General features: G+C 36.6%; 4 protein-coding genes across 4 annotated transcripts; 3 read left to right on the top strand and 1 right to left on the bottom strand.

The window, feature by feature from the left end:
- Nucleotides 1-1,663: 1,663 nt before the first annotated feature.
- On the top strand, nucleotides 1,664-4,152 carry LOC113317495 (protein DETOXIFICATION 55-like). The gene is made up of 2 exons (XM_026565617.1): nucleotides 1,664-2,018; nucleotides 2,129-4,152. Exons 1-2 carry the CDS (start codon nucleotides 1,968-1,970, stop codon nucleotides 3,647-3,649), a joined length of 1,572 nt encoding a protein of 523 aa, XP_026421402.1. The 5' UTR covers nucleotides 1,664-1,967; the 3' UTR covers nucleotides 3,650-4,152.
- Nucleotides 4,153-5,786: 1,634 nt separating this feature from the next.
- LOC113317096 (dynein light chain 2, cytoplasmic-like) lies at nucleotides 5,787-9,710 on the bottom strand. Its single transcript, XM_026565237.1, has 3 exons — nucleotides 9,492-9,710; nucleotides 9,280-9,385; nucleotides 5,787-6,069 (listed from the first exon to the last, which is right to left on the bottom strand). Exons 1-3 carry the CDS (start codon nucleotides 9,663-9,665, stop codon nucleotides 5,987-5,989), a joined length of 363 nt encoding a protein of 120 aa, XP_026421022.1. The 5' UTR covers nucleotides 9,666-9,710; the 3' UTR covers nucleotides 5,787-5,986.
- Nucleotides 9,711-14,264: 4,554 nt separating this feature from the next.
- On the top strand, nucleotides 14,265-14,710 carry LOC113315774. Its single transcript, XM_026564030.1, has 2 exons — nucleotides 14,265-14,442; nucleotides 14,520-14,710. Exons 1-2 carry the CDS (start codon nucleotides 14,265-14,267, stop codon nucleotides 14,708-14,710), a joined length of 369 nt encoding a protein of 122 aa, XP_026419815.1.
- A 321-nt stretch (nucleotides 14,711-15,031) lies between these two features.
- LOC113315775 lies at nucleotides 15,032-15,964 on the top strand. Its single transcript, XM_026564031.1, has one exon. It carries the CDS (start codon nucleotides 15,032-15,034, stop codon nucleotides 15,962-15,964), a length of 933 nt encoding a protein of 310 aa, XP_026419816.1.
- The last annotated feature ends 853 nt before the right edge of the window (nucleotides 15,965-16,817 follow it).

Genomic DNA, 16,817 nt, shown 5'->3' on the forward strand with positions numbered 1-16,817 from the left:
CTGAATAAAAGTTAAAAACGTACAGTATATTACATTTTTTTTGTAAATAGGTTCATAGAAATAAATTTGTAATCAAATAACGAAGAACGTGTAATTTCATAGAAATGAGGTTTATTTCACAGAATTAATTCCTATCGAACACAGCAGAGGTAACCTCAACACCATGCTTAAACCATGACACTAGGAACGGGTTAAGTGGTGGCAATTCTGCGGTCAGTAGGAAACTGAGTAGATTTATTTTAGAACCTTTTTCAAGGGGTACGAGAATTCTGGGATGAGGGTGCATGTCCCAAGGATTAGTAAATGATCAAGGTAGTCTTTCTTTTTCTAAATTGCCTAGTCAAACCTATAGCAGATTGTGAATGTTTTTTTCACAGATGAAAAACACCATCCATAATCGGCTAAGTCGAAATTACCATTCTATCCAATTATTACTAAAATTTTCACGTCTCAATGTTTAGGTAAAACATTAGTTAAGAATCCTAAAAGTGAACCCATCATAAAATGAAGAATGACAGACTACTTCGCTGGATGCCTAATCTTGTGTGGTTGGTACCAACTGATGGAGTTGTCACATTCTAGGATTGATCATCACTGGAGCTATGAAATCCTTACATATATATAGTTACTGCTTGCTACCTTGCTTTGGATGGGTGCATATCCCTATCAGGAGAAGTTAATTTTGGAAGAGTTTTTGGTTATGGAAAATTAAAGTTCAAAAGGAAATAAAATCCTTGAACTTCTAAATGAAGGAAGATATATCTTGCATATATATAATTTTACCATCATCAATATTGGGCTAACATGGGGGATTACCTTTTTTGAAGATCAGATTTTAGTTGCTATTCTACTGTTTAATACTACAAAGATCAAGTTGCAATATCAGTCTCAGCAAGATATTTTACTTCTCATGTGGCTTTATCCAACATCCAAATGGTGCACATGCAAGGTTTTGTAACAACCAGTTCAAACCTGTTCAGGAATCTCTATATATTGTCGATACTATAGCGATTAGTAACAACGACATACACTACCAATAAGTGCTAAACTGTTGTGTAATATGCCAGACAATCCTATTACGTGTCTTGGATCACTAGGTACTTAACCCTAGATTCCAGGCCCTATAAATATATCAAAATCTCATCGTCAAGTACATCTAGCTTATCATGTGTCTTGGATCGGTAGATTTTTTCTTTTTTGAAGCATGAGGATCAGTAGATAATTAACCCTAATCTAATGATCTCGATTTTTTGAAAATGTCCTTTCTTACGTAATGCATGAGCCAAGCCTTGTCTCCCCATATGAAAAAAAATGGATTCGTCTTGTAGTAGTAGTAATTTCCATTTCCCTTACATGGCAAGAGATGGAACCATGCAGACTATCTCGTTAGATAATTTTCTTTAGGTCCATATTTATCTAGTAGACTAATTTACTGATAAAAAGTCAAAGAACTTAGAACCGAGTCATTTTGACTCTTTCCAAAAAATTCCTCGACTTTCAAAAGAAAAATACACGGACTGAGAAAGATATGCAGGTCACACATGTAAACAATCGGAGGAGCCCTTCAAACATGCACGAAATGCTGGTTGAAGTGATGGTCCAATTATTATTAGGTTATGAATATATAATAGAGTTATCCTATTCCTTCCCACCACATACCCTCTAGGTCTCATTCTAGATAACAGAAATTTAAACTACATTTTAACCCAGTTAAGATATTGTTTTTCAGTTTTTACTTGACGAAAAAATGAAACTTTAAGGGTTGGAATTGTCGAGGTATGCCACCTCCTTCCCATGCAACCATTATAAAGATCTTTGGTTACAGGTCTAACCTCCTTCAATGCAACACAAACAAGAAAAAACCACCTCTCCGTAGACAGAAGATTTCCCCTCCCACCCACATCAACCGATCCCCAAACACAAACAGTTGTATGATATTTGAAACTGATCTTTGAGAAACTTACAATATGCTTGGAGGAAATCATGATCATAATCCAAAGTACACAACAGCTGCAGAGGTACGCTCAAATCAATAATTCTCTTTCCTTGCTCTCTCTCACTGAAATATATGTATGTTACTAGCTAGATATAATCTGATGATCCTATCTTACCTATACATCTGGAATAGGTGATTGAAGAACGAAAGAAAATAAAGGATATAGCCTTCCCAATAGCAGCCATGAGTGTGGTCACATACCTCAGAGGAATTATCTCAGTTGTCTGCATGGGAAGGTTAAGCCGACTAGACCTAGCCGGAGGTGCACTCGCAATCGGTTTCACTAACATCACAGGATACTCGGTTCTCTCGGGCCTTTCTATGGGGATGGATCCTCTATGTAGTCAAGGTTTTGGTTCTCGCAATCTTCTGTTGGTTTCTATGACACTGCAACGAACAATCATCATATTACTATTTGCTTCCGTACCAATATCTTTATTATGGCTTAATCTTGAACAAATCATGGTAAGACTTCATCAGAATCCCGATATTGCACGTGTTGCAAGCCTTTACTGTCGCTATGCTCTACCTGATCTAATTGCTAATAGCCTTCTTTATCCTCTAAGAATCTATCTAAGAAGTAAAGGCACACCATGGCCACTGTTTTGGTGCACTTTGCTTGGAGTTCTCTTTCATCTTCCCATCACTATTTTACTGGCTTTCAAACTACATCTAGGAGTCCCTAGAGTCGCCGTGTCCACCTTCCTTACCAACTTCAACATTCTCATTTTTCTTTTTGGGTATATGTACTTTAGTCCAGGACACCCACCCTCCTCCAGCGATGAATATGAATATGAACATTATCAACAGGATTTTCTATACACAACCTCACCATTACTTTTTTCATCACCATCACCGCCCTCTTGTTCTCCTTCTTCTTCACATTCCTCTTCCCCTTCCTCATCTACATCTTCAACTTCATCGCCATCTTCTTGTCTTGGTAACCCAACCACTAGTTTCACTACCTTACTAAGCGAAGACTGGTGGGTTTTGCTTAGACTCGCTATATCTAGTTGCCTTGCTGTTTGTCTCGAGTGGTGGTGGTACGAGTTCATGACACTTCTTGCTGGTTACATTAACCCACCTCATGTTACCCTCGCAGCTTCTGCTATAGTCATCCAAACTACTTCACTCATGTACACACTACCGACTTCCTTCAGTGCATCTGTATCCACTCGTGTAGGTAATGAACTTGGTGCTGGTAGACATAGTAGAGCTCGTCTAGCTAGCCTGGTAGCCATGATACTATCAGTTCTAGCATCTATACTTGGGTTCTTGTGGACCATCTTAGCAAGAGATCCATGGGGAAGGGTTTTCACACAAGATACTGAAGTTCTGAAATTAACCATTGCTGTTTTACCAATTATCGGCTTATGCGAACTAGGAAATTGCCCACAAACAACAGGTTGTGGGGTCTTACGAGGAACTGCTAGACCCTCGACAGGTGCTGGGATCAACCTATACTCATTCTACTTGGTGGGTACACCAGTAGCCATCTTTTTGGCTTTCGTTATGAAACTAGGGTTTGTGGGACTTTGTTATGGGCTTTTAGCGGCTCAAATTGTTTGTGCTTTCTCTATCATAACAGTGATTTGCAAGACAGATTGGGAGAGAGAGTCATTGAAGGCCAAAGATTTGGTAGGGGGGATATAAGCATATGAATAATATCCAACAAATTTAATCAGACAGAAGATCAGTGGTAATCACATGCTAAACCTTTTGAATTATTGAAGGGACAATCAAAAAGAACTGAAGCAAAAGACTATACTTAAGATTTCTGGGATGACATAATTGTCTTGAACTGAACCCTAGTTAGACAAATGAGACACAAATGAGATCATTTGTGCTGGCTGTTTTGCTAAAGTCGGTTAATTTTCTGGTCTAGGCTGTCTAGCTGTGGGATGGATATTAAGAAAAGAAATATATACGGTATGGATGCGAAAAAAGAAAAACAAAACAATATCAAACAATATCAGTATTCTATAAGGTAAATGTAAACTTGTAAATCATGTAGCTGTAAAGAAATATACATATATATGTGTGTTAGCTTTAGTTCAGCAGTTAGTGATAAATGTCCATCTATGATACATCTTGACGGTGATGTCTAATACCAAATATGTATGTGATTTTCTGTGATTTTTCTTTTGATTCCTCTATATATCTTCTTTTGTGTCTTATGTTCGGTACAAGTAATGAAAGACAATGACTACCTCGTGTATTTCGTGAATTTACATGTGATGAAGCAACAGTTATGTGCCATTTTACTCTAATTGATATCATCTCAACTTTGATATTCTATTTTCTATGGATTCAGATACTTCTGTTCCAAAAAAACAATAACATGATTAATGTAAGAGTGCAACAATTAACACACAATCTAGATGTTAATAACTAGGACAAATGAGGCAGTAGTTAAGAGTGGTCATCCAATCCATCATGATAAAAATACTACGCAACAGTGACTAAGCAAAACTTTTTGGGGTTATGGATGTAAACATAAATGGAAGCAAGTACCCCAAAAAGTTTCTGGTATTTTTTATTTTTTTTTTGAAGCATAAAATAAAAATCATTGAGTCAAAAATGTCCTTGTCGTGCTGCATGTACACTGTAGAAAAGTAAATATATTCGTATGGGTCTCTAATATATCCTTATATTTTATGTGTCTAGACATAGTGTTGCATTTAGACGCAATTACCAATTTAGCTAATAAAACCAAATTCCTCAAAAAGAATGGTCAGGTTACTAATGTCTTGCAATGCCACCAACCACCACATCAGTTGGATAAGTATCTGGTATCTTGTTTGCACCACAAAAGAAATTGTTGTTCAAGGGCGCAAGAAAGAGTAAATAGCTAATCTAAGATAGAAACATCTAACGGATCGATGAACAAGACTGGGTGAACAGGTTACAGTAGAAAGTTGGAAATCATTCTTTGATGATTTGGAACCCATGGTAGGGACATACCACAACATGACAACAATAGCAAGAATGACTACAGTCTATAGTTAGAAGGTGGAAAAAGAAAAAGCTACTGGTTCTGCAATCTACTTAGCAACACTGTTAAGGCTGGACTGGATCAGGACCAGTGTGGCATAGCACCGGCCTAAAAGGTAATGAAACAAGGACAAGAGAGGATTCTGACACCAGCACCACAAACCTAGCCTAGTGTGGAACTTTAGATATCTGAGTTTCATGTGACAAGGAATCTGATGCAAATAGATCTGATGGCATTCACCAGGGTGGCAGGGCAACCCTGCCAGCATCAAAGTCTTTCTCGTGACACTTGAAAAACCATTAGCAGACAGTGCATCAATCAGATTACAATATTCGGCTAGCCCTAACCATCTTGTATCATTCATCGATTGCCTGACGTATTCACACCATTTTGTTTTCGAGGTTGCACATACAAAATCGGTTAGCCCTCAGAATGAGTTCAGTTATTGTGTACCAACTATCCTACACCCTTGACATATACATAGTTATAACTAACAAAATGTAAGAATAAAAAATGCAAGTTGCTTTAAGGAAGAAATGCTTACATACCGTGTAGTCGCTTTTGCCTTTGATTTTGAGACAACCATCCTTTGGCCATCTTCGACAGCAATGGAAGATTGATCTATAGAGAGGTCAAATAACAATGCCAGGGGAAAGACAAGAAAAGAAAAAGTTTTTTGTTTCAAGGAAAAAGGAATATATCTACTGATTTTGTGTTATAATGATATGATTATATTGCCAGTTGAATGGTTTGCAATGAGCAAAAACTTGCCCATGTTGATTTGGCCGAACTAACTTGCTCTTTAAAGTTCTCATTTTATAATCACAAGTTTAATAATACAAATTATACAATAACAACCATATAATTGATAAAGTTTGATGTCCAGTTAAGAGTATGAATATACAGATTACGCACAACACATACAGGAAAGCATCCACCACAATTCACCATCTTCAATAACTTTGTATAATCTTCCTAATAAAGACATTATTTCTTTACCCGGACTTGAATAACAAGATTGCTTTCTGATCCAAGTAGAAGTAGACAAAATGATGTGTCTCATGGGTCACATATGAACCTGTAATGATAAATGGAAGATGCTTAATGTGGCATATAATTCTTACTAAATATAAAATTTCCATAAGTTTTATAGAGCAAAAAGAAGATTATTGAATAAGATAATGCATCTTAGTTCCAAGCTCAATCTGTAAATAAATATTCCCCCAACGGATGGTAAGATGAATTGGATGTCCTAAATTTCTAAGCTGTAGCCGCAAATAACCGAAAAATAATTGGTTCCCAACTCTCTATTAGAGTCTTCCTATTTCCAGAACTCTTCACTTTTACCAACCATCGACTCCTTTCTTCCCAAAACTCTATGAATTACACCTGAGTTGATGTATCTGGTTGCTTTCTTCATTACAGGTCTGATACACATTACATACTAAAGCTAACAACTTTTAGATTCCAGGATTCTACTGTCACATATGTAACAAACTGCTTAATCACCTCTCAGACAACCCAGAACTGGTACACAGGAGGTATACTCTTTTTATAAATGGTTTCATTGACAGCATGATATAAGAAGGGAGGTTTGAATGATTGATTCTCGACCTGCATTAAACAAAATTTTGCTCCATTTGGTCAAAGTCAGTACTACTACCATTCGTCATCTAAATGTAAGCTTTCATATCTCTAACAGCCCTCCAATTGATAAGATAGTCAGGCATCCGCTTAAGGTAAGAGACCAAACAAGAAACCCACATCCTAGACCGTACAAAGACAAAATGCTCTAATCTTCTCGTTCTTACAGACTACAAAACAATGAACGAGTTAGCTAAAACATAAAATTTTCAGGCGAAGGTACTATGAATAGAGTAGACAAGAAACCACAATTGAGTGCCTCCTGGAATTCAGGAACAAAGACAAAAGCTAATGCATGAAAGTTCAATATTTAACAGATAACATGTCTTAGATCCACCACAAAGAACACCGACGATCAGATATCTGGTCATGGATAACAAGGATTATTACAACCAGAAAAGAAAAAGAGCATGTAGGGAAGTACAACAATGCTTTCAGGCTGACAATAATATATATTATAAACATTCGAGCGAATGGCAGGAGTACAACCAATCTCTATATACAGGATATTCAGCAAACCAACACAGCTTAGTGCAAACAAGCTCCAAATCAGCAAGAGCTACAGATAAAAATCATTTAATACGGGCATAGTGAAACTTCATTTTCATGCATGAGTGTTACCAATGAAATTTCAGAGAAGAAATTACCAGTTAGCTGTTCCAGAAAAAAGAACTTCTACCATGTGGTATCTATGCACATAAGAAAATTCATAACCATGTTATGCTGTATCATACTTCATATTATAGTTGTCCCAAAGAAAGTATATCCAAATACTCAACAAATTGGTGAACAAGTCTAACTTGAGTAGATTTGCATTCATAAGTTAATCTAAAGAATGATATCCTGGAAACTTGTGGTCTCACTATTAGCCATTAAATACATTAAGCAATGACAGTAACAACATATTTCTTCCTACCGAGGTTATTTGGGGTATTAAAAGAATATTCCGATTTCAAACCTGCTCAGTACCATGCTCATATTCTGAGTTCTAAACAGTGGATAGAAAAATGAACTGGCGTTGAAGTCTAATTCATTGCAAATGATCCTAAAATAATAATTTTTACTACCTCCTCTTATTAATTACCCCATATATCCTGGACTCTTCACCTTTTACTTACCATAGACTTCCTTCTTGCCAAAACTCTATGAGTAAGACCTGAGTTGACGTACTACTAGTACTGATCAGGTTGCTTTGGTCATATCAGGTTTGAACCTTTCTTTGTATATGACTGGGAGCTAACTACTTCAAGATACATTGCATATGTAATAAAATCATTATTCAACCTTGTACAACCCAGGAGATACATTGCACAACCTTGTCAGAGAAAGAAAATGACTAAGTCGTCTTTACAGATGGTTTTATTGACAACATAATATGAGAGGAGACCTAATTTTTGTTTCGTGATCTGCATTGTGGGAAATAACTACTGCCTCATGTTATCAACTTACTACTACCTGTTCCTCATAACTACCGGTAAAAAAGATACGCATGCCGACCAAAAACAAGCACTGAGCTTTTCATTGTACAAGTTATAACGACAATAAGTTAGTTAGCTAAGTCATAAAGTTCTAAAGGTAAGGTACAAATTGTCTCAACAATTAGTTAATATTGAGTGCCTCCTGGAAATCAGGAACAAGAACAAAAACAAATGCATGCAAGTGTAGTATCTAACAGCAAACATGTCTTAGTACCAACACGCAGAACACCGACCATGAGATGGTCCGGTCATGTGCAAAAAAAAAAACGGATCATACAGCAAATACGTATAAAGAAAGATGTGGGATGTACAATTGTACGTTCAGGCAGTGACAGTAAAATGATATAAACATCCAAGCAAATCGAAGGAGTAATAGCCAAAATTATACACAAGAAATTCAGCAAATCCTACAAGAACTAGTGAAAATAAGCTTCTGGTTACAAGGAGTTGTAGATAACCAGTAATTTCGTATAAGAAACACCATGGTTTGGACCCAACAAGTAAATCTAGCACGAAGTACCTATCTATGTAACTACAGGAAAGATGTGTATTGTGTAACCATTTATTTGTTTCGAACATGAAAACTTCTACCACGTGATTAAAGACTGACATCTGTGCACATAAGATATTACGAAACCATGTTATGTTGTTAAACTCTTCATAGTATGGTTTCCCCAAATAAAGAATATCCAAAACTCCACAAATTGGTAAACAACTATATCATTTAATCTTGACAAAAAAAGTTCTGCACACCTAAAATAAATTTTAGAAAATGATTTGTTGTTGGAAATGCATAATCTCATTTTTAGCCATCAGAATTATGCTAAGCAATGCCAATTAAGCCTTCCTTTCTCTAGTATCATTGTGCCTTCCACTTCAGAACTGAAATTTGAAGTTTGTATCTTAACTGAAACAACCTCAATACCGGGCACCCACATTCTCAGATCTACTTAAAACCACCTAACTAGCCCAACATTAGGGTTTAACAGAGAAATCTCAAACATAGGTATGAAAAGATTCCTACCGAAACAAAAAAAAACCCAAAATATCCCACATATCCAATCGATCCCCAACTACCCACACGAAAAAGTAGCCACAATAGCAAAAACAAAATAAATTATAATTAGAAATTCACCAAAATAATCAACAAACGAAAGGAAAATTACCGAAATTTCTGCCAACAATACAATGCCAAGTAGGTCCATGTTTCTTATCAAACTCCTTTTTTATATACTCAGCGATATCCTTCTCCACTCCATGTTTCTCAATTGCCTACAGAATTCACACATCAATCAAATCAAACTCTCCCCCACTATATAAAAACCCCAAATTCGAAACAGATTAAAGTGAATAGAATTCAAGACTAGAAAAAACTAACCAAGATAGCACAATCGATAGCTTCTTTTTGCATATCTTCTTTCATATCAGCACTCTTAACAAGCACTTTCTTTGCTGTACCACTACTAGTAGATGATTTCCCCTCATCTATGGAAGATTTTAGGGTTTTCGAACTAGGGTTTAAAAAATACCCTTTCTTGCTCTCTTCTGCCATTTTTCTCTGTAATTTTTGAAGGAAGACTGGTTTTAGTATATGCTGTTGATTATGATAAAACGCGGTAAAAGTTCTTTCCAACTTATGGTCCACCCGTATGTGGGTCCCACTTGTTTATATTGATTGAATTGTGGGGTACTTTCAGACCGATCTAGGTTCTAGACTAGAGGTTGGTTGAAAAAGAGAAGTGAGGTGGGTCCCTGCGAATATTTCGTACTGGTTTTTCTCGGTTTTGTTTGACTATCACCTAGTCACCTACTTTTGACGGTGGATATCTCTACGAGCCAAAGCGCTGTTGAATGATTTGGAGGCTTCTCCAGATCTCGTTACTAAGCTTTAGCTTGGGCCTCAAAGCTCAAACGAGTAGGCCTCCTACTCGGTTCAAATTGAACAAGAATGTTAATGTGAATCAGGCTCAGACTCCAATTAAGCTTGTACCTTGTAATTATGTACCATCAAATCTTCAAGTTTTTCTAATCTAAAATGTCTCACTAACTATCTACTTCTTCACTGTGTATAAGCAGATTGTGCAAAGTTTCAAGTACAATGGCATTTGCCCATTCGACGTTTGTCACACAGACGTTTGTCTCTGTGTTTCTGATAGTCTTAGTGTTTGTTGTGGTTGTATACAGGCTTGTTGAAGCTGAAGATTTTTCCATTGTTTCCATTACCAAGGTTGCAGTTCAAAACGCTTACCGAGTCCGAGCCGATCCAGCTACAGACTGTTTTCAAATTTAAAATGAGCGAACACGTGGCAATCACTATTCACCGCACCGAAAAAGCCGTTACAAATTTGAAAAACAGCTCCCCCCATCTCGCAAGTCAATCAATCTCACCCAACTTTCCATAGTTACTCCCAGATTTCATGCCTATCATATATTTTATATGTCGAGTATCCTGCAGCAAAAATATAGTATCCCTAACCCTAATCAAGCTTACCTACAACTTTATAAACAACATCATTTCTTTGGAGGCGACAACAGTTCAATCAAGAGCAAAAAAATGGCTGAGGGTCCAAGTGAAACTATCACAGATCTTGCAGAAAAGTTTCAGAATGCAACACTTGAACTAGGAAGTGCATCAGAAGCAATTATTCATCATTATGAATCTGAAGGAGAAGACGCAGAAGTAGGTCAATGGGATAACTGCCTCATTGGCAAAATTATTATTTTTAGGGAAGATGAGTGACAAGACGGTGGAGAAGCAGATTCAATTCACCTGGAATTTTCTTCAACTTGATGAAGTCAAAGTTATTGAACTTGAACAAAACACAATGGTTTTCAAGTTTCAAAACCAAACAATTCTTAACAATGTCTTTATAACAAGACCATGGAGTATTTATGGTTATCTTACTGTTCTTCATCACTATTGGGAAAGTTGTTTCTACCAGGATTTTGATTGGGAAACTCAAGAATTTTGGATTGAACTCAAAGGCCTGCTACCAGAACTTATGAAAGTCAAGATGATTGAGGATATGGGGAAAATCATGGGGAAAGTTCGTGTTACTGAACCAAAAGATGCAATTCCAGCACCAGGCAAGTCTATGAAAGTTTGTGTGAAAATCAACCTCCAAACTCCATTGAGAAGAGGGATTTTAGCAGTTAAATCAGCAGGTAACACAAAATGGATTCGTTTTTACTATGAAAAACAACCACATAAGATCTGCCCAAATTGCTTTGTCTTGAAGCACTCAAAGAAGGCTTGTGCTGATGCAACAAAAATTTTGGAGGTTGCTCATCAAAAACCACATTTTTTTGGGAACACAAAAACCCAGATAAAGAATGTTGTTTTCCAGAAAACTGGTTTTGATGTTGCACCTCAACATAGTCATAGAAAATTGGTGAAGGAAGCTCCTTTTGTTCCACCAAAAGATGGGATATTTATTGGGCTTGGGAATGTTGCAGCAACTACTGGTGAGGATACTCTTGAAGATAATGGCAGACTAGGCAAACATCAGAGAAACTCTACTAGCCAAAGTGGTATTCAGATGCAATCTTCTTCAACACCTGCCATCCTTGGTAATGGAAAATAACAGGAGATTTCTGCACCACAAACTACTATCAAGGAAATTGCACAATCCAGCAATGCAACAGTGGAGAATCAGGTATTTTCTAGACATTGTATTTCCCCTTTAAACTTTAATTTTGATCTTTACTGTTACATCTTTTTGAAATATGTTAAAATTTACAATATTTCTATAAGATCAATAATTTTAACTGCCAAAATGAAAATTATTAGTTGGAATTGCAATGGTTTCAAAAACAAAAATACTAGGAACCATCTTCAAAATTTAAATAAAAATTACAACCCTGACATAGTCTTTTTCTGTGAGACAAAAATTGATTCTGATAAAATCCTAAATTTGGTTAAGCCTTTGAAATTTCCAAACACTTTCTATGTTCCCAGTATAGGCAGAGCTGGTGGCTTAGTCCTCTTATTGAAAGATGGGTTTAAACTAGAAATTGTTGATAATAACATGATTCACTGCCTTATTGTGAGTGACCCTTCAAAACCAGAATGGTTGTTAACTTGTATGTATGGAACTCTTTACGATAATTTGAGAAGTGAGCAATGGAATTACATTAGTAATTTAGGAAAAGATAATCCTTCTTTGCCCTGGATTGTTCTAGGTGACCTAAATATTACTCTCAATTTGGAGGACAAAAATAATAATTGTGCTTCCTCTTAAACTTCTTCTAGTATTGTTCAACTCATTGATGATGCAGGTTTGAAAGATTTAGGTTTCCATGGTAATCCCTTTACTTGGACTAGCAACAAACATGGCACTGGAAGAATCAAATCAAGACTTGACAGGGCATTGTTTAATTCAGATTGGTTAATTCTTTTTCCATATGGTCACCTTATTCATCTATCACAAATGGGATCTGATCATTTTCTAGTACTTTTAAGTCTCTCAGCTGACACATATAAAGGAACACAGAACTTGGAGCTTCTTTGAATGTTGGTTAAGGGATTCAACTTGCAGGGACCAAATTTCTTTAGCTTGGACAAATGAAGTCAGGGGTTCCTCAGGATTCAAACTTGAAAAGAAACTAAGTTTCACAAGGAGATACCTTTCTAAATGGAACAGAACAACTTTTGGCAACATTCAAGATACAATAAAAGGATTGCAGCAAGAGATGACTCATCTACAAGCTACTTCAACCAATGGCAGCAACACTAATGAAGTCTAACATGTGGAGCAACAAATAGAAGAATGGCAATAAAGAGAACACCAGTTTTGGAGACAAAAATCTGGTGAAGGCAACACCATTGATATGGATAATAACACAAAGCATTTCCATACAATGGCTAGTTACAGAAGGTCCAGTAGAAGCCTTGAAAGATAATAATGGGAATTGGTGCACTGGTAGAGATGAAATGGAGCTGCTTATAAATCAACACTTCATTCAAGTCAGTACAACTACCAACCCCAATGTAAGTGAAAGGCTTCTAAATTTAATTCCAGAACATATCACTGATGCAGACAACATTTTTTTTACAATGGTTCCTGATGCTGGTGAAATTCATGATGTTTTGAATGCAATGAAACCATGGAAGTCACCTGGACCATATGGCTTTCCTCCAGGGTTCTTCCAAACACAATGGGAGATAGTTGGTAAAGATGTTGTTGATATGGTTCAAAGATTCTTCACAACAGGAAAAATGCTCAAGAGTATGAACAAAACTAATATAACTCTTATTCCAAAAGTAAAGCTTCCACAGTCTCCAGCTGAGTACAGACCAATTGCACTATGTAATACAACTTACAAGCTAATCACAAAAATCCTAGCAACAAGATTGAAGCTATATATGGACAGAATCATTTCACCAATGCAATAAGCCTTTGTTTCAGGAAGGAAAATTGCAGACAATGTCTTCCTTGCACAAGAGCTTATTCACAGTATGAAGAAGAGAAAAGGGAAAAAAGGCTATATGGCACTAAAACTAGACATGTCAAAGGCCTTTGACAGAGTTGAATGGGTTTTTCTAAGAAAGGTAATGCTAAAGATGGGCTTCTCAAGTACTTGGTGTGATCTCATTGAGGAGTGCATTACCACTTCAGAAATAAGTATCAAGCTGAATGGTTCACTATGGTCTCCCTACAAACCTACAAGAGGTCTCAGACAGGGTGACCCTTTGTCACCCTATCTATTTCTCATGACTATGGAGGTTTTCACAAGAGCCATGGCTGATGCAGAAGATACCAAAAAAATTCAGGGTGTGAAGATATCAAGGTATGCTCCTCAAGTGATACATTTGCTTTTTGCAGATGACTGTCTCTTATTCACAAGAGAAAATATCCACAATGTCAACAATCTCCTTGATGTAATCCAAGAATTCAGTGAAAGCTCAGGCCAACAAATCAATTTTCAGAAGTCTGCAGTTCACTACTCCAATAATCTACATCCAAGACATTGCAGGATGCTGTCAAGAAGATTAAAGGTTCAATGCATGAGTACAGAAGAGGTTTATTTAGGAATTCCCCCATTCTTAAACAGAAGGAATACAAATTCTTTCTCCAGAATTGTTGGGACCATGAAAACTAGACTATCATGATGGAAAGGAAAGTTAGTCAATCACTCAGGAAGAACATCAATGGTGAAACATGTACTTATTGCCATGCCACTACATCAGATGGGTACCTTCCAACTACCAGACAGTACTATTGATGAACTTGAAAGAGTTCAAAGACTTTTCTGGTGGAACAAAGATAAAGGGAAAGACATAACCACAATTGCATGGACAAAGTTGTGTGCTGATAAGGAATATGGAGGTATGGGTTTAGAGACATGAAGTGCTTCAATCAAGCTCTACTTGCAAGATCAGCATGAAGGTTGTGTAAAAATTCAGAGCAACAATGGGCAAAATCATTAAAAGCTAAATACTTCCCAAACTGCTCACTTTTACATGCCCCTGAGAAAAACAATGCAACCTGGGCATGGAAAAGCATGTATAAATGTGTGGATTCATCAGACAATACAGTTTTTGGCAAGTTGGGAATGGGAGAAACATTGCAATCTGGAGTGACTGATGGGTTTTAGGCTTTGAAGAAAATCTTACACCAGCAGCAGTTTCAAGTATCAATCCTCAGGATTATATCTTTGTGTCAGACCTGATTAACACAGAGACCAAGACTTGGAAATCTGAAGTAATTCAAGATCTTTTCCATCATGATGTTGCTGCCAAAATCCCGCTAATAAGAATCCTTCAACAAGCTGAGGACAATCTGATTTGCACACCCACCAACAGCGGTCAGTTCGCAGTCAAGTCAGCCTATAGGAAAATGATGGAGATAAAAAATAGCTCAATCCAACAATCTTCGATTAGCACTGATGTTTGGAAAAAGTTATGGAAACTGAGAAATGCAGCAAAAGTCAAACTATTCTTATGGAAATGTCTCACAGACACAGTGCCAACAAGTGAAGACTTGCAAGGAATACAGGTGGAAATATCTCATTGTGTCAGTTTTGCATAAGGAACTGGAAACTTCTGAACACCTGTTAATGCATTGTTCCTTCACCAAGGCAGTCTTAACTTCAGTCCCAGGTGGCCTCAGCTCCATGGCAAATCTCAACACTCTTCAGTCCTGGGTTTCAAGTTGGTTTGATGTCAACAATCAAGATGGGGAAATGTGGAAGGAGAGATGCAATGCAGTTTTTGATAACTTAAAACCCAACCCAGTCTCATGCATAAGAAGATCTCAAAATCTTCTTCATTCTGTCAAGACTGACAATTATTTTTCTACAATGTCTAGACCCACTAACCTTATGTCTAGAAATAGTACTTGGATCCCTCCTTCGGCACCTTTCCTTACAATTAATTTAGATGCTTGTTATAAGTTATTGCATAAAGAGTGTGGAATTGGACTAATAATTAGATATTTTGCAGGGTCTCACAGATGGTCGAGATGCATATACAGAGATGGATATCTAAGCGCCGAGGAGGGAGAGTGTATGGAAGCATTGGAGGCAGTGAAATGGGCAGTGAGTCTGCAGCTAGAGTGCATCATCCTGGAGACAGATTCATTTAACGTGTCTGCTGCAATCAATGGTGTTGACACAAGCATATATTGGGAACATCTTCCAATCATTAAAGATGTTAAATTTTTCCTTAGTAAGATTAGAATGTGGAAAGTGAGGCATGTAATAAGAGAGTGTAACAATATAGCTGATTTGCTAGCAAAACACTCTAGAAAGTACAAAGTGACTGAGACATGGCAAGATTCAGCTCCTCCATTTATCTGTACTGAACTTGAAGAAGATTTGAGGGATAACCCCTCAAACTTCTTGGCATAAATAAGACTCCTTTTTGCATCAAAAAAAAAACAACAAAAGGGAAATTTTATGAAGGTTATGAGGATATGGGCATCATGGCTATCATTTTTTCTAAGAGTAAACCGTAACATTAGTATTAGAGGGGAAGATTGACTAGACGTTTTTTTTTTTTAAATTGATGTTTTTTATTTGGAGTTTTAATTACGAGCCTTCTGGGATTTTTTGTTGAAGTTATTTTATTTACCCTTTTCGTTTATAGGGGTGGGGGATCTTTGAGCCCTCCTTGTAATTACATCTTTTGTTTTATAAAATTTTGTACTTAGCATAAAAAAAAAATCAAGAGAACTTGATGGTTGAGATATTTTTTTTTTAATTCTTTTGAAGAAAGGATGCGCCTTAAAAACACATAATTTATTAAATTACCTTGTTAACTTGAAGGTTTGAAGAGATACATAGTGGTGGAGAATCACCGTTCCACCGATTGGAATCATAATAACATGATAATTCGAGTACATCATAATGATACGACATAAAAGAAAAACACAAAATATAAGGTATTCCAGTTTTCGAAATACAACAATTGTACATAATAGTTGATTAAAGAGATAAATGATGTAACCCAAACAATTGCCTTCTCATTATACTTCAATTATTTAAAAACTTCTTTTTCATTAAGATATAATCCTTCATAAAAGGAATGATCTGCTCTAAATATCATCATAATTATAACCCTTTCCGATAGTAGCCATTGATCAACTTTGTAAGAATTTTGATCATCGTCACGTCGGAATTTGTCATCTTCGAAAATATACTTGAATATATCATCGGACTCCATTAGAAAACCCCAAAGGGAAATAGTAAATTGTTGTCATAG

Source organism: Papaver somniferum, chromosome 10 (assembly GCF_003573695.1).
Source record: "Papaver somniferum cultivar HN1 chromosome 10, ASM357369v1, whole genome shotgun sequence".
In the NCBI taxonomy this organism is placed as follows: domain Eukaryota; kingdom Viridiplantae; phylum Streptophyta; class Magnoliopsida; order Ranunculales; family Papaveraceae; genus Papaver; species Papaver somniferum.

Bases quoted from the DNA above. Each gene is read 5' to 3' on its own strand.
- LOC113315775 (XM_026564031.1), top strand. From the start codon at position 15,032: ATGCAGCAAAAGTCAAACTATTCTTATGGAAATGTCTCACAGACACAG.
- LOC113315774 (XM_026564030.1), top strand. From the start codon at position 14,265: ATGGTGAAACATGTACTTATTGCCATGCCACTACATCAGATGGGTACC. The intron at 14,443-14,519 runs GTATGGGTTTAG...GTAAAAATTCAG, and splicing joins TGCTGATAAGGAATATGGAG to AGCAACAATGGGCAAAATCA.
- LOC113317096 (XM_026565237.1), bottom strand. From the start codon at position 9,665: ATGGCAGAAGAGAGCAAGAAAGGGTATTTTTTAAACCCTAGTTCGAAA. The intron at 9,386-9,491 runs GTTAGTTTTTTC...TGAATTCTGTAG, and splicing joins CTATCGATTGTGCTATCTTG to GCAATTGAGAAACATGGAGT. The intron at 6,070-9,279 runs GTAATTTTCCTT...TTATCATTACAG, and splicing joins TATTGTTGGCAGAAATTTCG to GTTCATATGTGACCCATGAG.
- LOC113317495 (XM_026565617.1), top strand. From the start codon at position 1,968: ATGCTTGGAGGAAATCATGATCATAATCCAAAGTACACAACAGCTGCA. The intron at 2,019-2,128 runs GTACGCTCAAAT...CATCTGGAATAG, and splicing joins AGTACACAACAGCTGCAGAG to GTGATTGAAGAACGAAAGAA.